The sequence below is a fragment of the Eubalaena glacialis genome, chromosome 6 (assembly GCF_028564815.1).
Source record: "Eubalaena glacialis isolate mEubGla1 chromosome 6, mEubGla1.1.hap2.+ XY, whole genome shotgun sequence".
Taxonomy (NCBI): Eukaryota; Metazoa; Chordata; class Mammalia; order Artiodactyla; family Balaenidae; genus Eubalaena; species Eubalaena glacialis.
Window position 1 is genome coordinate 117,731,597 of NC_083721.1, and position 23,001 is coordinate 117,754,597.

Below are 23,001 nucleotides of genomic sequence, written 5' to 3' on the forward strand. Positions count from 1 at the left end.
AACAAAGCTATTAGAAAAAATAGCTCAAGATTTGCATCATATTAAGGCAAATCTATCATTTGCTGAATAACTACTGTGTATCTGGTGCTTTGCTAGTTCCATAGGTTGTCTTAAATCCCCACAATGTTCATCTCTATTTTACAGAGAAGGAAACCAAGACTCGGAGTAACTCGCACAATGTTACACAGCTTGTAGGTTGTCAGGAATTATGTCAAGGTCTGATGCCAAGGCCGATGATCTTCTTATTCTACCATGATTCCTCTTCGAAGCTATCTTTGAATATCATAAATTCAATCATGAATTACATCATTATACATTATAACATAAGTACCCTGGCTGGGACTGTTCACCATTTCAATATCTACCATCATCATTATTAGAAAGGTATGAATTGATATTTCTGATTCAAGAATTTCCTAAAATGTTTTATGCCCTTTAATCAATCCTGAGACTTGTTTAATAATCACTGGTGAAGATTTTTAATTGAAATGTCAATTATAATCTATAAGCAGAAGTGACTAAGTTCTATACCCCATGAGGGAATTGATACCCTACTTACCTAGTTCCCTCCTTCAAATAAAGAGCATTAAAAATCCCAGCATCACCTACAAAGCAAACATGGGTACCTGTGCTTGCTGCAGACCTGGATACTGGGGGAGCTGAGGGGAGGGCCGTGCTTGAGCAGCAAAGAGAGCAGCCTGGTCCCCCGGCTGGCCCTGGAAAACAAAGCCGAGGCGGCTCTTGATCATAACAGCAAGGGCATGATCCGAGCTCCTGGTTAATTACCCCCAAAACCCCTGACACCGAACCCTATGTGAGAACAACACTTGCAGATTCCAACCTGCATTGAATACTATTTCTCATCAATTTCCTATTAACAGTAGAGATTGCTGCACTTATTATTTCTTCCAAAGAAGACTACAGATGTCCCCAATGATAACACATACATAAACACAAGCCAAAATAATCAATGGTCTGCTCATCAGAGAGGCTCTGAGCCAGCGTTCCTGTACACTCCAGGGTACAAATGTCCCTCTAGAGTAAAAGGCATGAGTCTCTAAGTGTGAAATCTGAAACCACAGAGTTGCCTCATCCTGTGCCCATAAAGTAAGAGAACACGTGGTACACGCAAATGGCATATACTACCTTCATGACTTTTTAAGGATGTTTCTTCAGAGGGACCTAAAAATCGCCTATTTAGCCATGTATGCAAGGGATGAATTTGGGCTCTCTTATGACTCTAATAATCAATATAATCAATTAAAATGTATAATAAGTTAATATCAAATACAGTTCTAACCAACTACAATGTAAAAGAAAACCAATTAACATCTGTTCACCAGTCTTAATTTAATACATGTTTTGGCCTGAGGAAAAATAAATATATTCCTAAGAGCAGCTGTATGTATTTTACGTTTTGGCGGCAGAAGCTATTTCACGGAAGCTTGCGGTATTAATCACAGAAGGAGGCCAAGCTTCCGACCACCCCTTGGTTTTTTCAGGACTTACTAATAACAAAGAAATGGGGTTTATTCTAGGATATTTCACCACTGTTTTATATCACAGATGTCTTCGTTTTTTTAAGGTGCTAAAATACAGTTATATTAAAAACCAATTTTAATGTTCTGGGAAAGTAGTACATATATTTCTGGCAGGGAGAAAGGTATAAACATTTAGCTTAAGAGGGAGAACACCAACAATTATTAAGCATCTATTATGTGCCAGGGACTGGGCTTCTTGTTCTTATTCCCATTTTCTCACAGGAACTCTGCAGGGAGGGAACATCATCCCCATTTTCTTCAGGTAGGAAAAACCAGGCTCAAAGAGCCTAGGTAGCTCAGCAAGCTCACCCAGCTAGACCTGGCCGAGCCATGAGCGCTCAGGTAAGTCTGCCTCCAAAGCCTAGGGTTTTTTCCATTATGATGAGATGCCTCCATATGTGATATCAAGGATGAAAATATTTAAAATTTCATTTGGTGCTTATTCTTTAGGGACATAGAGCCTTGTAAACTCACCCCAATAAGAAACCAAAAGGAGACTCTTTATTAAGACTTGTTAATGAGATTTTGAAATGAAACGCATACACCAGACGGTGAAGCCTTTTCTCTGATCCCCACATAAAATCACTTGAGGGCATTTAAGAAACTTCGGCCTCTCCGAAGGTGACTATCCACCCATACATGGACCAAACACAAATTTCTGGGAGCATCTACTATGGTATCTACGTATAACAGCTTCAACAAGAATCTAACTTTCCAGCGTAGGGTACCATGAAGATACTCTGAGCCTTTAGCTGATTAATCTAAGTGCAATTATATCCCTATTTGCTTAAGTCTAAGAAAAATAGCCCAAACTCCCTCTAGGAGAGCTCATGCCATGGCAGTGTGGCTATCTGGAGGCTACAAGTATTGCCCCAAAGTATCCAAATGGCCCTTGATCCTCCAAACACTAAGCCAGGGAGTCATGAAATCAACCAGATCTTTACATGCCGCTCCTCGACTCAGTGCTCCCTGACAGCATTGTCCAAGGTCCCTGAAACATACTGCTGTGCCTCTTGGTGGGGACACATATATGTATGTTATCATTTTTACAGAAGAAAAGAAAAATGAATTATTTATGTGAGTTAGAATCTTGAGATCCCTAAGTAGTCTAAAACACCCACGCCCTTTTTTGCCTTGGAGGGAAACAAGATGTGATGTGCGTGTGACAGAGGCATGTGGATACATAAAACAGATCTTTTTTAACTCTTTACTCTTCCTTTGCTTATTGAAGAACCTTAGGAAACAAACTATGACTTATATGTGGGGGGGAACTAGAACACTAATATGGTAGGTATCTGAGTGACTGGGCAACACTCTTTTATTGACGAAGAACAGTTGAGATTTTGGAAATGTAAGAATACGAATTAAAAACCATCTACATTTTTAAAAATCACAAAATTAACATTCAAGGAAGAACACTATAACTTTGAAAAAAAAGCAAGAAGAAAGGGGTGAAAAATTTCAAATCAGTTTTACACTCCAAAATCCACGTACTCTTCAGTGAACCATTTTTAGTCTAAAGGTAAACTATTTATTTGTAAATAGACTATATTCCCTCCCATTGCCATTTTTTCCCCCCAACTCACTACTTAAGTACAGTAGGTAAGGGTTCTAACATTCAATACCCTCCCTGAGGAAATCACAAACACCTCACGTTGGCCAGCGCTCCCCAAGGGCTTTTATCGTCATATTTGCCCTGAATGAAAAATATCCATCTCTTCTCCCAAACCGAAATGACCTCCTCCTCCTCTCTGGTTTTCCCAGAATAATGCCAGGAACAAATTATTTCAATTTGTAGAAATAGTTCAATCTGTTGAGTAAAGAATGAATGACCAAGAAGTTCCTTAGTAACTTGAAAGATTTTACAGATGCTAAACGAGGACCATAATGCGGGAATAAGTAAGAAAACTAAAAATTGAAATTTAGTAAGAGTCTTAAAATGTTAGTAGGGATGGTTTTGCTGCATTCAAGAAGGGACTATATAATGTATCATCCGAACTGGGACAGGCCAGGAGAACAGGGGCAAAGTGAGACCATGCCTGGCAAATTGTGACTTATGGTCACCTTCATCATACATAATCTACTTATCTGTTATTTTCTGAAAACTATCTAAGCTTTATTTGATTTTTTTTTTAAAATCAGTTCCTAGCACTGTGCCTGGCGTATAGTAAGTGCTCAATAAATATCTATTGAGGAAACCTAAGATTTAATTTAGTTTATCTGTTAAACAAGAGTTCCAGAGGTAAACTGAGATTTATATTTCAGGATAAATTAGTTTACCAAGTGCTTTCCAATTGCCCCATAGTTTTAAGTACCATCTATTTTGTTTTGAAAACTCACTTTTAAATTTAATTTTTAGCATCTTTCATTCTAATGATTTCCTCTTTCTGCCTTCATTAATACCTGGAGAGTAGCTCAATTGCCCCTCTTGATTTATTCTGCTTAACTGCAACAATCAGAGGCAACATTAACTTCACACTTCCGTGGGTGTAAAGGAGGCTGGTTTCTGAGGGAATATCTGTGTCTAGCCAGGAGACACATTGTACTCTGGCTCCAGCTCCCCTGGCTCAGGTACCCAACTTACATACGCTAAGAGAGCGAGCCACAGTTAACTACAGTAGGAAGTGCTAGACATTAAGGAAATTCTGATAGCCACATGAACCCATCTCTACATTGCTACCCAGGGTAAATTCCTACATGTGGTCTCTCTCGTTTGTTTTTATACACTTTGCTTTAGGCTTGCCTCTGGGTAAGAAAGAGAACTCTATTATATTTTCTAAAATTTCCACTTTCTAAAAACTTTTTAAAAAGCTGTGCCGTTCAATACTGACTCATCTTCCTGGTCTTTATAAGAACAATTCTCTCTCTTACTGCTTTATTTTTAATTAGACAAGAGAAGCATCTGAGCTCAAAGAGATGCAGACTCAAAACCTCTTGCATAATTTGAAATGAATATATCCAGTAAGTTAAAAAAAATTTTTGATAAATCATCCTCAAAGATAATTTTCAATCTTCTGGGTCTTGTTCTCTTCATTAGTTCACTCTCTCAGTCAACTGAGAAAATGTGAGGGTCTCTTTCTAAAGGAGAATTGGTTATAGCTCCAATTAGCAGACAGTAAGCATTACAGTCAGCAGCATTTCAGGATCAGGGATCTTCTATCCACTCAATTCACTAGTAATGATTTTTTTCAAATCCTTATTTAGTAACTTTCCAATAATGTTTAAGGGTTGCAAGCAGAGAGACAAGTTGTGCCTGAAAAACCACAGCCAGATTTTGTGACTCTGTTTCTGAAAATGCTGATTTAGGAATAATAATAAAAGTCACCCAATGAAAACCAGTGGGTAATGTTTTATGAGTCAACTAGCAAAAAGGATTTTGCTTGTGACTACTGGTTTGGAAGGTACTGAGTAATGGTGCCCAAGGTTAAACAACAAATGGCGTGAACCCCAAGTTTTGGTCATCACATTATACCGGTGTATTTTGATTGCAGACAATAGATACACAGAAAATTCTGTAATTAAAAGAGGTCCTGTTGACCAGTTATGCTTAATTCTTTTATAAAGCTTTCCATCAAATATAACTTGGTTGGCAATTGATTAACAGTAACATTAACTGCTGGAACAAACTGATTCATTTTGAAATAAACACACCTCATACAATAATGAACCTTTACAATATATTCTGTTAACATGCCCATAAAGGAGGAATATAACATATTGATTGGTTGAGTATACATACACGTTCATTAAATTCCTGATATTGGAGAATATTAAAGAAAAATAAGAATGGTGAAAAGGACAGCAAAGATATATATACACATTTCCATTTATTTGAATGAATATATAGATCATATAACCTTTTGACTTTAAATACCTGAGGAACAAAATATTTTGTCTATTTTTTTAAAAAGTAAAATCAATGGTAGATGCAAATTGTATTCTGTTCAAATTACATTATCATCTGAACAATAAATGCCCTACAGCAAACATAAGCTACCTGAAAAATATTTTTAAATTTGATAGTTTAATTCAAGTTTTTTAAAAAACAAAAACCTCGCCTGCTCTCTGTACGAGTGTCAAGAAAAATTGATAGAAAAATTGATTGCTTTCAGAAAAGTCTCCAAACTTTCCTTTGTTGAAAGAACTATTAAAGAAATTGCCTATATGACAGTATTTCATAACTGAAATATTTTCAAAGCTTGTATATGCCATTAAGGATATTTTCACCAATGTCTAGAAAATGTTACCCATTAAATTGGCAGTGAAACGAGTTGACTTACATTCACATCTGAGATGTGTGCTCTTTTTTATTCTAATGCTTCTTGGGTTTATGTTGTGGGTTGGCTATCTGATACAGAAACCTATAAGTAATTTAATGCAAAACATGCATTCTTCGCTAGCCCAGGCAAAGCAGTAGAGATGAAGTCTTATGACATGCATGCACAAGACCTATGCTCAAAAAAAAACACCTTCTCCGTACCGGAAAGAAAATAGAGATGATGCGTTCTGTTGAGAATTTAGGAAGAACCAGTGAGTGGGATGTGATGAGAAGGGCATGTTTCATAACCACAGTTTTCATTATCTTGCATTGGCCTGTGAGTCAGCATGCCATGCGTTCCTCTACTAATGAGGTGAGTTATCGCAGAGAGAAGCGAGAGCTCAGGAATAGATGGGTTCAAAACTGGGACTGAGGTGAAGGTACACGAACTGGCCTATGTTCCCAAGCCCAGGCCATGAACGTCCACTGGTTTCTATACCATACACGTATATGATGAAAATCATGAGGCAATCAAAGGGGACAACTTTCAGAAATAAATTCCGTTAAAGTGAACATGGTCAATGCATTCATGACTCTGTGTTACAGTCTCAAACATAAAACCAAGTGAGTAACAGTGAAATGAAGACTATAATAATTACCAGCTAGAGGGGAATAACCTGCTTCTCATTCTGATGTTCAAAGAATAATGTCAAGTTTACTTAAAGGAAAAAAAAAAAAAAAAAGAAAGTAAAAGGAATGACAGACAGCAGGGGTGTTACCATTATGTTGTCAAAGTCTTCCAGAAGGGAGACAGCAGAGTTACAGAAGTCCTACAGAAAGGGGACAGCAAGAAAACGGCAGACAATACAGATAAGATTGTTTAGCCTAATGATGTGGGTAGCCAAAATACACAAGAATTAGTTCATTTTAAAACAATGTTTCAGGGAGTCAAGACTTAAAAACCCAGGCCCTAAGAGTTCATATTAATTTATATGCCAAACAATATCACCATAGGCTGGGACACAGAAAAATAATATGGCAATAGTCATATAATGGAATAGCACATCCTGGAGGTTAAACAGGGACATACAAGAAGTAGGGGAGCTATCAGACCCAGATAACTTCCCGAAACTAAGGGATGCTGGCACCTTGGTGTAAGCAAAAGAGCGCCCAAGTCCTTCCCAGCCCAGAGCCGGGGGAGAAGCGCTCAGGACATCTGGGTCACATGAAACACACAAGACATTAAGTGAACAAGTCATATATTATTGGAGGATGTCATTAGATAGCTCCATCCCCAGTAAATGCAAATGAAAACAGAGCATCAGTTTAACCACACATTCAATCAACCAAAATAGACAACAAATATTTATAGTGCCCCTAGTGCTTACATGCTAACAGGGAGTCTGATTTAGAAAAAGGGAACTATATGCTGGGGAAAAATATTCCTGTTTCTCAGGTCAATGATCCCCTTGCTTAATCATCTTTGTGAATGAATTCTAAGTGACACTTAGTCTCAGACATTAAAATTTTTCTGTTCACTGAATTTTAGAAATAGAGATGAGGCAAAAAATTCACAACCCTAATTGAAAAGAATAAAAGTATTTTACTACACTAAGAACGAGAAATCATAGGAGGAATTTCCCAAGCAAATAATATCTGTTCTCACCATTTTAGGGGTAGGTACATAATTCATTGCATCTATTCATTTGTCTTTATATCCAACTACCACCTTTGTATTAGTGGTTCACTCTCTCAGCCCTCTACCCCTATCTTCTCCCCGTTCATAAACATCAAGCTGTGTACACTATCTACGAGATCACTATAGTTGCACAATCATAATTTCAGCAAACGACAAGGGCGCCTTCCTCATCATTCAAGTAAATAGCGAAATACCAGATATTAAGTAATAAGCAGAGCATCTACTTTCCCGGACATGGTTTCCACCCAAGGAACAAAATGACAGGGTTTAGGACATATTTACTAGCTCAGTGTTTTTTGTCCTCCTAAGTTCATTTTGTCACTGAGATGTAAGAAAATTGTACTCTCTGAGTAAATGCATTAAAGATTCTTGTCAAAACTCAAGATTTGTTTCAACAAGTCTATTTTGTACACCTTTACCAACTAAGAACCAAATTATTTTGAAAATATGCTCAAATTATAGAACCAGGAAAATTACAGAAGGGAAAACTTAAATTGCTGGTAAAGTTATAAAACATGCCTAAACTCACAGGTAATAAGAAAATGCAAGTTAAAATGATGTAACACAACACGATTTCACCTGCTCTGAATGAGGAAATTAAGGTCTGACAATATCAAGGGTTAGTGAGGATGTGGAGGAAAGAAAACGCTCATTTATAACCGATGGGAATCACCACCACTTTGGAAATTAAATCCTCATTTCCACTTCCACATACGTACCCTACAACTCGGCACGTGCAGAAGACACGGACAAAAATGTCTACTGTAGCACGGTTAACAGTAACAAACAATCGGAAATAACTGAAATGATCATCAACAGAATGGATAAATGTTAATACTCATAACGGAAGAGTATCCAACCAGGACAAGCAAATAAATAAAACCAAGTATAACAAAGTAGATACAATTAAAAATTAGTCAAAATAAAAAAGTTACAAAACAATACAATAATACCTGTGTGAGACTATCATAATGTAAAGTTTCAAATCTGAAAGTAATACTATATAATGTTTATGTCCATGGATGCAAAAATATGTCGTAAAAAATACAAAAGACATTCATAAGAAAGAAAAACATGAAATTCATGATAGTGATTACCTCTTTATCTTTATGAGACAAGGGGCCTCATCCATGTCTGTAAAGTTTTATTTAATAAAAGAATGATCTAGAGCAAATGTGGCCGAACATTATTATTTAATAAAGCTAGGTGGTAAGTACATTAGTGTTTGCTATATTATTGTCTATTCTTGTACGTTTGAAAAACACTGCTAAAGAGTGAGTAGGAGGGAAAGAGCAAAAGGAAGGCAACAGATATTCCAAGGTGATACCATATCCAGAAGGTAGATCAATTACCAGACCAAAAAGGATGGCTGCTCAGCTTAAATGACCTTCATCAATCCAAGAGGCATGCTTTCAGGATGTTACAGAGACACTCTTGCCAAGGAGCTGACAACTCTGGAAGGCTCTGACTCAGACAGTGTTCTTTCATTAAGTTACTTAATTCCTTTATTTGGATACACAATGATGGCACCTGCTCCATGGTTAGATAACCAAGTGTTCTTACCAGTAACCACCAGCTATAACTGAGCACATCATTTCTGTCTGTCAGAAATCTTCCTCTTTAAAATAATGAAAATCCTTATGATTCATTATCTGTAGTCAACAATCAATTGCTTTCGTCCAAATGTGTCTCAATCAAATCAAGCTAAACGTATCTTTTATCTTTCACTGGTCTCTCAAAATAAACTGTCTAGCACTGATTATTACAAAGAACACAAGATGATTTTGTGCATTGAAAGGGAGAAATCAGGATAAAGTGATATCATAAATCAAGGCACAAAATTAAGTTCTCTTCCTGTGTCAAAACTCAAGATTCCCTTCAAAAGCCCCTTCTCTAGAATACTGATAAGGTGGGGGGGGGGGGAAGAAAGTACCTTGTGTCAGAAGAAAAATATTAGATCTAAGAAAAAGGTGACTGGAAAACAATTTAAGCAGCATTTGGCATTATTATAACCAACATTCTATATTTTATGATAGTTCTCATGGGATATGTGGAAAATAAACTACTACAGTGATATTTTTAACAGTGAAATTGGAATCAGTCCCTCTAAAGTTTGTATCACAGAATTTAGATGGTAGAAACATACTGCTCTAAGAAACCAAAATGGCTATTAGGGAAACTGAACAATATTCAACATTCCTTTTTCTTGGTCTCTTCTACTGGTGGCCACTGAACACCAATCACATTAGGGACAATTAATGTAATTATACAAGTAAAGCATTTGATGTGCTTTTATTCTCTTTTTGTCCTTAACATATTTAAGAAAATAAAGATCATTTTTATGGGACAGGGATTTCCTCTGAAATAATACAACCGTAAAATAATGCTAATCAAACAGTAACAGTAAGTATGGCAGCTAACATTTTTTGAGCACATACTATAAGCCAGCCACTGTTCTAAGGGCTGTTACAGACGTTAAATCATTAATTTCACAAGGACCCTGTGGAGTAAATGTCGCATTAGCTCCATTTTATAGATCAGCCTCTGAGGCACAGAAAGGTGACAAAATCACTATACTGGGTCCCATTTAAATAAGGGACACTGAGTAAGGAATGGAGGGGGGGAGAATTTCTACTTCCTTGGATGAAGACTATAACTGAGAAAAATGACAACAAGTTTCCTCACCTAACATCTTTGTGCACGTTAATATGCACTAAAGCTGTAAGAAAATACACCTGATTATAATAACAGTCACTACATCAAATAATTTGGTTAACAATACCTAACAATATCCATGCTATTTAGCACCTGTTTTCTAGACACTACTGATACATTCCTAAGGAAATGTAAGATGGTTCATAACAGAAAATTCCATGACCAACTGAAGCTGATACTCAGTCTCTGCAGCAGAATTAGAATTATTCTATAATGGTTCTCTAGTTTTCATCGTGCACAATCTAAGGCTAGATCTTCCTACACACATCAACTCTGTCCGTTACATGTAAAGAGGCTAAGGGGACTCTGCAAGGTCTGAGACATATCCAGAATTCAGGAATTTGTGCCCTCTCCGTCCCATCTAGGTTTTCAAAACAACCATAGCAGAGGTTGCTGTTGGGAGAAGTTTCTGGAAGCACTCAGAGGAAGAGGTACGAGATGAGTTTGTGGATAAAAATCAGGTTGCTAAGGATCAAGGCTACTAAGAATCTCCAGGGTTCTGGAAATAGCTGCTCAAAACATGAATTCATTCAATAAACATCTCATAGATTTCTATCCTCTGCTCAGTAGGTGGAAAGATGATACAAAGTATTATAAGACCCAATGCCTGACCTAAGAAGAGGGGGCCAGCCGGGGGTCACTGTACAACCAGCCTGAGAAGCTAGAGTCACATCCAAGGCTTGGAGCAACTGGTCAGTCTTTAAAAGCAGCTGCTACAATTCCAAGATAAGTTTTGAAGGGTAAGTAATTTGAAATTCTCCAACATGTCTGTTACATTTAAGAAAATGGATTCTGTAATCAGAAAATTTGTAGGATAAGGAGGAAAATGATACCTATTTCATCTTCTCTATAAGAAGCCAAAAACTGACAGAAAAAAAACCCCATAGGTTTGTATGTAGCTAGTGAGAATCACATTCTGTGTATGCATTTAACCCGAGAAAATGCTATTGCCAAAATCTGAATCAACATTTCTTACTATGAAGGATATGGGTCAGTGCTTACTAGAAAAACAATGAATTGCATCCAGAATCATATATGAAAACACTGTATCAATATCACTTATATTCCATATAATTCTGCCTTTATTCTAGATTTTTAAAGATTACCACGAGGAGAATTTTTTTGTACCACGATACCATATTTAGCTAGATTCTAGGTATATTCATCCATGATCTACTGGGAGAGAGGAAAGGGGCTAACATTTCCCTCAGAACCTCCTTGGTGCAGGTACTCTAGCAGATGCTTCATACAAATCTCGTCTACTCTATGGAGGACCACTCCACCTTGTGACTGCACCACGTATGCATTTCTCTTCCTTTAAAGAATCCTATTTTTCTCAATTATCCAACCCTTCAAGAATGCTGAGGGAGAAAAAAACATGTCTGCTTCTGAAAGCCCTTCAGAAACTCTAAAGCAAGTTTCAACAGTTAAAGAAAGAATATGGGGGAGAAGGAGAGGTGACTATTATACCGGCACACCTTGGAGATATTGCGGATTTGGTTCTAGACCACCGCAATAAAGCGAATGCCTCAATAAAGAGAGTCACGTGAAGTTTCAGGTTTCCCAGTGCATATAAAGGCTATGTTTAAATTATACTGTAGTCTACTAAGTGTGCAATAGTATTATGTCCTTTAAAAAGTACATTTTAATTAAAAAAAATACTTCATTGCTAAAAAATGCTAACCATCATCTAAGCCTCCAGTGAGTCATAGTAGTAACATCCAAGATCACTGATCACAGATCACCATAACAAATATAATAATAAAAAAGTCTGAAATATTGCAAGTACTACCAAAATGTAACACAGAGACACAAAGTGAGCAAATACTGTTGGAAAAACAGTGCCGAGACTTGCTCAATGCAGGGTTACCACAACCCTTCAATTTGTAAGAAGTGTAAATCTGTGAAGTGCCACAAAGCAAAAGCACAGTAAAACAAGGTATGCCAGTACAATCACTGTTACGAAGTTGAGCTTTTATTACTTGAAGAAAGAACTCCTGACTTCTCAAAGGGAAAAAGAAAAAAAAGAAAGATAAAAGGAAAGAAAAGAAAAATCTAACATGTGACAGAGTTGCTACAAAAGAATCAGTTAAAAAAAAGAATGCATTATCAGTTAATTCCTATTGGTACAAGCAGTACAACCCTAGATGGTATGAAAGAATAGAGTCAGGTATTTTTGAGTGTTGTGAGTAATGGGGTCCTACAGCGACGTTTTAGGTCGTAAGTCTACCTTCTCCAAACATGCAAGGATATTTCTGAATACATGAAGATTATTCTACTGAATCCCCTTAAAAATTTTTTTTTTTTTTGCTTTAGGGGAAATAGCTTGTCATGGCTTGTGTCAGGAAGTGAACTTCTGAGGACAGGTGTTTCACCTATAAATGACACAGTGAGCTCCTGCCCAATTAGAGAAATTCAAAACTGAATCCAGCAGTAATAGTTTGAAAGTGGTCTATTAATAAGTCAAATTGTACCTTGTGATAAAATGGTAGATAGGAAAAAATAAACATTACTAATTGGAAGGTAAATTTTACGTAGGCTTAAATTACTTTAAAAGGGAACTGAATTCATTCTAGTAGAATAATTATTCGACTTCCAGTAAACTTTTTCTTGATAAGGATTTGAAACAGTGATGTAACTTATTTTCATTCATCCCCAAGAACAGCTAAAATCCCACTGAGGTTTTAAATGACTCCAAACATGCTGCTTATTTAGAGAAAAACCAAGGCTTCTTAAGTATTTTAATCAAATCTTCATCACTTCTGTGTAAGAAGTAACTTAGGCCCATGTTTCCTGACACCCAGGGAGTTTGAGTGATCAAAAATCTGAGAGGTCAGGGGGAGACAAGCATGTAGTGACTGTTGTTTGTATTCTCATGTGGTTCAAACTAGATTCCTCTCTCCTGTCCTTCTTATAACACAGGTTAAAAAAAATAATAAATTAAAAAAAGGAAAAGAACCATTTTTAAGACTGCATAACTAGCCCTACCACTCCCATTCCCAAAATCACTAAGTAGACTTCATGCAGAAGTGCCATAAGTTGTACAATGGAGATACGGCTAGAAAGTTACTCAAAATACAAAGAATATTTTTAAAAGCATTAGAATTCCTTGCTAATTTGAAAATCTGCGGTTGTTCTTAGAGAAGGATACACTTGTAGACTGGCTACTTCCTTTGAAGGTCATCAAGTACCTCACTCACAGGGTTGCTGTGAGATCTAAGACAATCAATACATTAAAGTTCTCGGAAGTGTTTTGGCAAAAAGCAAGTGCTCTCATGGTGTTAGCGGCTATCATCAGCATCACCATAGTGCAATTGTTCTAAGAAAAACTGGAAAACACAAAAAGTATACAGAAACTGGAAGAAAAAGTCACATTCTCACCTCCCTCTTTTTACTTTAACATATTTGTACAGATTGGTGGGTTATTTATGAGTCTATACTAAGTTTCGTGTGACTTCTACCAATGTTAAACAATCACTATCATTTTAAAATTTATAGAAAATTGGGTTATAGGGCATAAAAATGGAAATAATATAAATCAAGAGTTAAAGATATCCATATACTGACTGTCACTTGTAGTGTATTCTTTGCCTACTGTAGGTCTTGTGAAGTATACTAAAAACAGAGTCTGTGCAGTACAGGGCACTGTAGGAGAAAACCTAGGAAACATCAGGGCTTCAGAGCTACAACCTCAAAGTAATACATCAAATAATAATACATGAAAGTAGAGCTAAAAGGAGTATGGAATATGGTGATAATTATAATAGGGAATGAGTGCTCAGAGCAGGTCGCTTCAAGGATAAAAGTCCTGCAGCTTCTAAGTGACTAGAAAATCATTACCACTTCTTTTTGTTTTAAGGCATACTTTTAATGAACCTAAGACATTTCAAGTTCTTATTTGATCCATGATAACAGTAAACTACAAGGGGGGAGAAGTATGTATCAACCTGTACAAGAGAGATACACGTGCACTCGCGCAGGTAAACAGGGATGCACGTGCAGCAAGAATCTGTCACATCCCCACTCTCATCCCTAGCTAGAGGAACTAATGAAACGTGGTGGAGGACACTGCTGATCTGGACAAACCTGTTGGAAAGGCCGCGTCTGGGCTTGCCTGAGAAGCCGCTGTTGCTGCTGCTGCTGCAGAAGCTTCATCTGTATCAACTGCTGCTGCGACGTGATGGCGTGAAGGGAGGGCGGCTGCATCACGGCCCCCGAGCGCCGCTGCAGCATGTTGGACAGAGCTTGCTTGGTGTTGGTGGGGACGAAGGAGCCCGCGGGGTCCAACCTGGAGCCACCTACAAAAGCAACCAGAAGGAAGGGCTTTCTGCGCATGTTAATGCAACAGGTCTTCCTTATTTTATTAAAACACAGAAGTCTCACCTCCTGAGCCTCACTTGAGGAGCTTAATGGGAAGTAGGGCACCGCCCCACCCTCTACAAATATCAAAGATCCCTAAGAGTTGCACAAATTCCAAACGATGGGGAGGGTGATGTCCAGTGAATGATAATATTTGAATGACTTCACAGAGGGCCCACTCTGGTTGGTAAAGTGAAACGCCCGAGATGCAGAGTCACTGGCACAATTTCAGAATCATGTGGGTTTTAAATTATGCGAGGCGCCCCGGGGACACGTTACTTGCACAAAATGTATGGCCTTCGTGGTGTATTTTGTCAAGTGTGCTAAGCCAGGCATAGAGACCCTTTTGTAATTTTAAACCTTTTTGAAGTTCATGGTATTTAAGCTTCTTTACCACAGCAAAATAAAAATGCCTGTTTTTCGGTGGAGAAGCATGACAATACTTTAAAAACCTGAAATGCTCGGAAACTTCAAATACCGTGATTCTAAAGACAAAACACATCTTTTTTGAAGGGTAGAAGTCAAATAAACAAGAAACATTAATTATAGCTTAAAAAAGCAAATGAAAACCTTAACAATTTGCATATATAATCTCTCAAATGCCTTTAAGAGGAAAAAAACATTTCAACATTTACTGGCTTCAAGTAGGTGCCAATCCTTCACTCACCAGATAGTTTATATTCTTTAATGTACATGAATAAGAAAACTTCTATATAAATAGCTTACAAATGTTATATTTTTTCTTTAAACCAAGTTGTATGATGGAAACAAACATTTCAACACTGATCACTGGAAAAACCCACATTCTTTTTAAGACTCAGCGTCACAATAGCAATATGATTTATGAAGTCATTCAGCAGCATTTGAAGAACATTTGGAAAAAAGTGGGAGGTCAATTTGAGTAACATGACAAGGTAACTTTTGTTGAAGCAAGAATTGGAAATATACTAATACAACTTTATTGACTCATTTTATACGTAAGGGACATTCTTTTTAAAGATTAGACTATCATCTACTTTCTTCTAATTTTCCTCACTTTTCTATAATCTTATACCTCTGAGTCAGCTAAAGAAATAAGATATAATAAATACGCTGAAGCCCTCGGTATAGTCTTACCTAATTAATATTCTCCCCATCTCTCACCAAATGCTCTTTATTATTCACATGCATTTCCTTATAACTTTACCATCCTGGAGTGTATACATGAGAAAGAGATTGCTAAAGATGTGTGTGTGTGTGTGTGTGTGTGTGTGTGTGTGTTTGTGTGTGTGGGGGGAAGGGCACTGTTTTGCATTTTTAAGAATGTATGAATGCAAGCAGATGATACATACTCTTCCTCAACTCCATAGGATTTAAAACTTTATGAAAATCTATTAATTCACACATGTAAAATCCTCATAATTAATTGTTTTCTTCAATTCTTTTTCTTACATGTCATGATACCTAAGACTTACCTAATACCTAAAGTTCCTCAACTTATAAACACCTTTTATAGTATTCTAGGGGGAAAAGGGTATGTGCCTTTTAAAATACTTAGCCTTCAATTTATAGACAGTCCTTGTGTTTGATTTCAATATCTAAAAAGTTTAAAAATGCTTAAATTCACAAGGACTTTGGAATTAAAATGAGAAAGTCGAAAGAGAGGATGAGCGTTTATTATTTTCCACATTTACCACTGCCTAGTTTGTTCTTTCTTTTGTCGTCTACATTCTATTCACTCAATAACCTATTTTTAAGACCCCACTACAAGCCAGACACCGCTCTAAGTTCTGGGCATACTATAGTGAGCCATCAGAAAAAATACCTGCCCTCATGGAGCTTACCTTCTGGAGAAGGCAGATAATAAACCAGGAAGTAAGGAAAACATAGATGGAGTCTATAAACAAGTGCCGATGCTAGAAAGAAACTGAAGGAAGAGGAGGGGAACAGAGGGGGCAGGGAAAGGGTGTGGTTTACAGTTTAAAACAGGGTGGTCAGTGCAGGCCTCAACCCAAAGGAAGCAGGCAGTGAGCATGCAGATATCTGAGGGAGTGCACTCCAGGCAAGGGCCAGCATGTGCAAAAGCCCTGAGGTGGGATATGTTAAGATCACTTACTGAACCTGTCTGTTGTGTCAGGCTTCTTCTAAATGCTGTATTTTTTAAAACTCACTTTAAATTATATATGTGTGTTCATCTGTGTATGTAATATAAAACTTATTTCATCCTTCAAAGAAAGAATGAGCATTTTCATCCATTTTGCTTACTGCAATACCCTAACAACTAAAACTGGGTCTGGCACATGATGAATGAAGCTCAATACATTTTGTTGAATGGATAATTGAATCACCCACACTATGAGTGTATATGTTAGCATATCCACTTTACAGATGATCAGACTGAGGCACAGAGAAGCTAAGACATGGTGGAGATGATACAGTGAGAGGGTGGTAGAGCCAGAGTTGAAGTAGAACTGTAAGTCCCAGACCAGCTCTCTTAACCACTGATTTAGAGGACAAAATATGGATTCTCCCCTACTGTAAGCCAAGAATCAAAATGTCATACTCCAATTACAATAAAAATCACAATATAATACAGAACACAATAAGGAAAAATTATTATTTGTTAGAATGTCACATCCTAAGAAAATGCAGGTTGAGATCTCAAAATAAACTGTTTCGCAGAAACAGGCAAACTTTCATTTAGAAAAAAAAAATTAAATTCATTTCTAATTAAGAGACTTTTTCATTCAGAAAATCTTCGTTCTAGATATAAAATCTACTTGGGCTTGAATCAAAGCAATACTAACATTTACTGTGAATATGGTAGGATTTCTTACTGATATCTATTTGCTGCACCAGATTTCTGAGATTCTTCATGGTATAAACAATTTAAAAGTTATAACATGAGGAAACAATGAAAGACGCTACAATAGTGTCTAATCTTTCAAAATGCTGATAAGAATTATATCTGATAAAAGCACAAGCAAATTTCACAACACAAAACTTTATCAACTTTATATCTTATAGCTGAGATGTGCATCAGCGGCTAATTTCCTTCTGACATTGGATGAAAATTCCAAAAGCGGCACATAAACTAGTCACTGAAATTGAAATTTTAGAAGAAGGAAAAAACATCTTGAGTGGAGGGAATTACAGACCTGTCCACTGAGCGCTCACTTCTGGAAATGTGCAAGTTGTGTGGAGGTTTCAGTTTAAAAGCAAAGAGAACCCCAAGCTATTTCTCACCTCGGAGTCGCCTGACTATGCCCCGTCTTCACATACCTGGAGTGAGAGCTTGGCTCTGAAGGAAAAGGCCGGGCTGCTGGGGCTGACCCATGAGGTTGTAGCCCCACAAGGTGGACTGCGGGTGATGCATCATCTGGGAGGAGACGGGTGAGTAGTTGGGAGGCACTCGGTACATGTTGCTCTGTGGATAATCCTTCAACACAGGGTTAAAGAAAAAAAAAGTGACTTAACTCCACACGCCACAAAGATAATTAACGCAAATTCCTCCTATCACATTATTTGAGAGAGCTCCTATCCCAGCAGTCAGCATATTCCCTGCAAAACACTCATTTAAATTAAAACTCTTCCTTGACTTAAAATGTACTTGGCTACAGTAGGGGAAGATGGAAAAGGATCTTTTCTGCACTCTGTGTTTAAAATGCTAACAGCACATTTAGAACACCAGTATTGACCATCACCCACAGCCGAGAAAGCGTCTTTAGTGGCTGAATCTCCCGCTCATTGCACCTTACAAGGCTTTCCTGATACCTTGTACCTGGATGAGAATTAGCCAGAAAGGCCCACAGTACTTCAGAACCAGCAGCCTAGACAGTGTCTTAGTTCCAACTTTCAGTATAGCACTCTAAAGAAGCAGACTCGCCTTCCATCTTGTCCCCTTCCGCCCCTCACCACACTTCTTGCCCAGGGCTTTCTCTTCCTTAGAGCAACTGCAAAGCCTCTAAGGATCACACCTGAATGTCTCAATTCCTCCTTCTCTAGCCCTGAAGGATGAAGGAAAAATAAAAGCTCAGTTCCCTGCAATATACCCGATTGAGAAGAGGCAGCTTCAGGAAAAGTATGGGAGAAAGGGACATGACCAGGATGCACGTGGGGAATGAGATGAGTCTGAGGTCTTTTAAAGCATCTGAAAAGAACAGAAATCCATCCACGTGGATAGACAGGCTAGGAGACCCAGACTCGGGGGAGTGGCAGTCTGAACCTTATTAAAACAGTCTGGACCTTTTTCAAAACAGAGGGATATTGGTAGGAAGGCTACACGAGAAGAGGGCACTGACATTCAAGTGGCATCCAAAAGCGATGGTGGTCATTTCTAGAATAATATTAATCACCAAGCTATCAGCTAGGAAAAAATGTTTTGGTTTTGACACAGGTGAACAATAATTAGTCATGATGACTGAACAACAAATTGTGAATATTTCTTCCACTGGACAACAAGAACGCTCTCGAATTTTATAGAAAAATGTCACAAATTCCCTCTCAAATATTTTCAGATGAGTTTAAATGGAAAGCTATTTTACATGTTAATTCTATAAAATTATTTCTAAATTACCATCTCATAGATTTCTGGTTTTTTTCAGAAAAGGTTCCTCTAGGTAGGGAAGGCTAACAGGGAAACAAGAAGTAAAACTGTTTTAAATTACGTTTATTTTATTTCTTATAAAGTCTGAAAATATGGTAAAGAAGTAGAATATAAAGGAGAGTAAGATGAAATGGTAAACTACGAAATCTCAGCATCATCCTATTAGATATATTAGATGGGGTTTTATCTAGGGAAAACCAAGAGTTTTCTATGCTAATTTACTACAGATATCAACTGCCCAAAATACAAAATATATTTTAGACGCCTCATAATAAAAATATGTACGAGGATGAGATTTTATAGGTCAAAAAATTCAAGTTTCAAATTTGAGAAATTGTGAGACAGTGAAATATTAATATTATTCACAATTGAAGCCTAAAATTAAACAAAGTTATGAAAAGTAGAGGAGGTTCTGTTGATAACATCTGAGCCGTTAGGACAGCTTACAAATAGGCTTATACCGCGCTTAGGAATGTTTCTTAGGGATATAATTCAGGAACTAGTAAATCTTCTATGAGATGCTAACGCGCCCAAGACCTCTCTCTACTTCCCGTACTCACATCAACTCTCGAGCTGGATTTCGTCTTGCGCTTTCTTCCCTTCGTCTTCTTCTCTTCATCTGTTGTGGTTTTTCCTTGATCTGACAGCTCAGCTGATTTCCTCTCCGGTTCCTGAGAGATGGGAGATGTAGGCTCTTCCTCTTCCTCCTCAGGGGGCAGGGGCAGCGGCTCGAGGTAGTAACTTCGGGGCTTGGGCATGGGGTGTGTGTGATACAGCAGGAGGTGATGCTGTTCCTCGTACTTGATCACCTTCCGGTCTACTCGGACAGTCCCGAACCAGGCCCAGGACAGAGGAGCTGGGTTCTTCTGACCCTCAAACAAATCCCATGGGGACACCTTCTGCTTTGTGGACACCTGGAGACCCTGTGGCGAAATAATGCGCTATGACCACATGCTCAGATCTTTGCCTGATTCGGAGGCCAGGCTTGCTTAGGACATGGATTCAGAGCACATTCTGCCTCGTGCGGGCCTTAGAGGACTCTAGCACACGGCAGACGGGCTAAGTGATGAGTCCGGGCTGACGCTAGATCACTGAGAGCAGTGGCTACAATCCAGACCTTTAACTCCAGTTCTACGGTCCTTTATACCACACTGTTCAGGCTCTGACACCAGACAGTACAGTATATTTTACTGTAAATGGCATTTTTTTCCATTTAGTTTTTTTTTTTAGCAAAAAAAAAAAAAAATTTCTAAAAAACACTGCAAAGTTGATCTTACTATAACTGAACTATAAACCTTTGGAATCTATTGTTTTTAAGATAAAACAAAACTTAGGAGTCAAGTTATAGTCAACCTCTAACTGGGCTGGACTTGATTCAATACAGGCACCTTTCAGGTACTTACTTGGGCAGTCTCTGAATAGTTAAGTAATATTATTACAGAATTAACTTGTACCAACAGGTACAAATAAAGACCTTCAATTCAAGCTTATCTCTACTGAGTATAGAAGAAGAAATGTTATTCTGTTTCTGAAAATAAAAGTTTCTTATTTTTAACATTAATTGGCACTGACCCTTGGTCCTTTCCCTGACACACCAATCTGAAAAAATTTTTCTTCCAAGTGACCCCAAAAATAACTGCTCAAGTTACTTTGAATAACTTATGAATGCTCCTATTCCTATACTACACACTCTCTTCCACAGTGGCTTCATCCAAAACCAAGGCTCACTTACCATCTGTATTTTGACTGTTTCCTAATATCCGTCTTGACATTAGACCTCTTTCCTGGGTGCCAAGACCATGTATCCAAATGTGTCACCACTGGAGAGCCCACCAGCACTGCAAACTCAACCTGCCCCTGACTCTAGCCTTGCCTCTCTCCACAACCGTGCAGGTACCAGCACTCAGGGCGCTCTGATTTACTGCAGCGCTGCATTTTGCCTACAAGCTACAGCCTCTCATGCCTTTGCATAAACACTTCCCTGTGCCTGTACCACACTCTGCCTTAACTCCTGGCTAACTCTTAATCCTCCAAAATGATTCAAGTGTCAATTTTCCTAAGGATCCTGTTCTGACTACCTACCCCACATCTGAAGGTGATGGCTCCTTCTCAGCTTCCCCGAGCACTCCGTACCATGACACACAAATCTCACCACACTGTAATCATCTACTTCCTCTTAAGGGTAGGAACTTTGTCTTTCATCCCTGTGATCTCAGAAATCTGTGACTGCTCAATGTTCATTGAAAGAGTAACTGACCACTCTTGGGTTTCCCTGGTGGCGCAGTGGTTGAGAATCTGCCTGCTAATGCAGGGGACACGGGTTCGAGCCCTGGTCTGGGAAGATCCCACATGCCGCGGAGTAACTGGGCCCGTGAGCCACAACTACTGAGCCTGCGTGTCTGGAGCCTGTGCTCCGCAACAAGAGAGGTCACGATAGTGAGAGGCCCGCACACCGCGATGAAGAATGGCCCCCGCTTGCCGCAACCAGAGGAAGCCCTCGCACAGAAACGAAGACCCAACACAGACAAAAAATAAATAAAATAAATAAATAATAAAGGTGCTAATAATTAAAAAAATAAAATAAATAAACAAATAAAAAAAGAGTAACTGACCACTCTTCTCATATTTTAGAGAACCATGTTTAATATCTTATATAAATCAAGTGTTCATTAAATATTGTTCAGTTGATAAGGAAATAAAGTGCCATCACTTTAAAAAAAATTTGTCTACTCAAAACAGCTTACTACATGAAGACTTTTACCAATAAAAACTTTCTCATCTATTAAACGTATTCTGTTTCCAATTCTGCAGTAAAATCAAACCTGATCTTTGCTTTTTTTTTTTTTTTTTTACATTAAGGTTTTACTTACTTTTCCCTTGGTGGGCTTCAGAAATTCACTTAAATTCAGGAACAGTTTTAAATGAAGATCTTCAAAGATCATTATCTGTATGATAATGCCAATAACCGTTGCATTTAAATGACAAGGATATGTTTTAAAAAATCAAGAAACAATAAAGTTAAGATGTTTTACATGCCCTATAGGAAGACAAGAAAATGCATTTTGTCTTTGTAAGTTCATGCGTTTTTATACATAAGAAACAAACATTTACTCTTGCCTGTTTTTTGTCTATAGAGTCGAATCCAGCAATTTTGTTTCCTTTTGTGTCAATCAAGGAGCCCATAGGTTCACAAGTGATGACATCACATGTCTGTTTTGGCAAAGGTAGCAACTGTCGAACTTTGTCAATACTTTCTGACCGCTTGTCTCCCAGCTCCTTCTAAAAAAAAAGAGAGAGAGAAGTAAGACAGAAATTACAATAAAGGCAAAAGTTAACTAGAAGGAAGTTCCATTTCCTTTTTTATAGCTGGAATGTTCTTTAACCTTGAAGACGGTCTATGGGGCAGCTTTCATTGAGAGTGGTATGTTTCATTTCTTCTATTTAAGTAGAAAATAGAACACATATAAAGACACCCTTGTTACACAACAAACATCAGCGTGCTGAAATGACAAAAATCCAGAGTAGTATTTGCAACCAGAAGGCAGGAGCTGCAGCACGGAACACATTCCCCAATCCAGGGTCAGACCGCAAGGTAACCATCGGTTATTTTATTAGTAAGGTCATCGGGTATGTTAATTTGTTTTCCTGCATTGTTTGTTTACAGTTTATTTCAAAGACTGTGTTAAGTGGCTAGTCAAATGAATCGAATTTAGAAATATCAATGCAAATGTTTATTTTTCAACTGCATGTTGCCAGTCGAAGGCCAAATTATCCTAAATCTAATGTTGGCATTTTGGTTACACATTTGATAAGGGATCTCTAAAGTTCCTTAAGAAATTAAATG

General features: G+C 37.9%; 1 protein-coding gene across 1 annotated transcript in view; it reads right to left on the reverse strand.

Annotated features, from left to right (window-relative positions):
* The window catches only part of MED12L (mediator complex subunit 12L), a 315,582-nt gene that overhangs the window by 18,372 nt on the left and 274,209 nt on the right, over positions 1-23,001 (reverse strand). The window contains exons 35-39 of the mRNA XM_061193546.1: positions 22,275-22,436; positions 19,718-20,080; positions 17,834-17,990; positions 14,300-14,511; positions 627-716 (exon numbers count right to left, since the gene is read on the reverse strand). Coding sequence (XP_061049529.1) covers positions 627-716; positions 14,300-14,511; positions 17,834-17,990; positions 19,718-20,080; positions 22,275-22,436 — 984 coding nt within the window. The remainder of the gene's footprint in view (positions 1-626; positions 717-14,299; positions 14,512-17,833; positions 17,991-19,717; positions 20,081-22,274; positions 22,437-23,001) is intronic.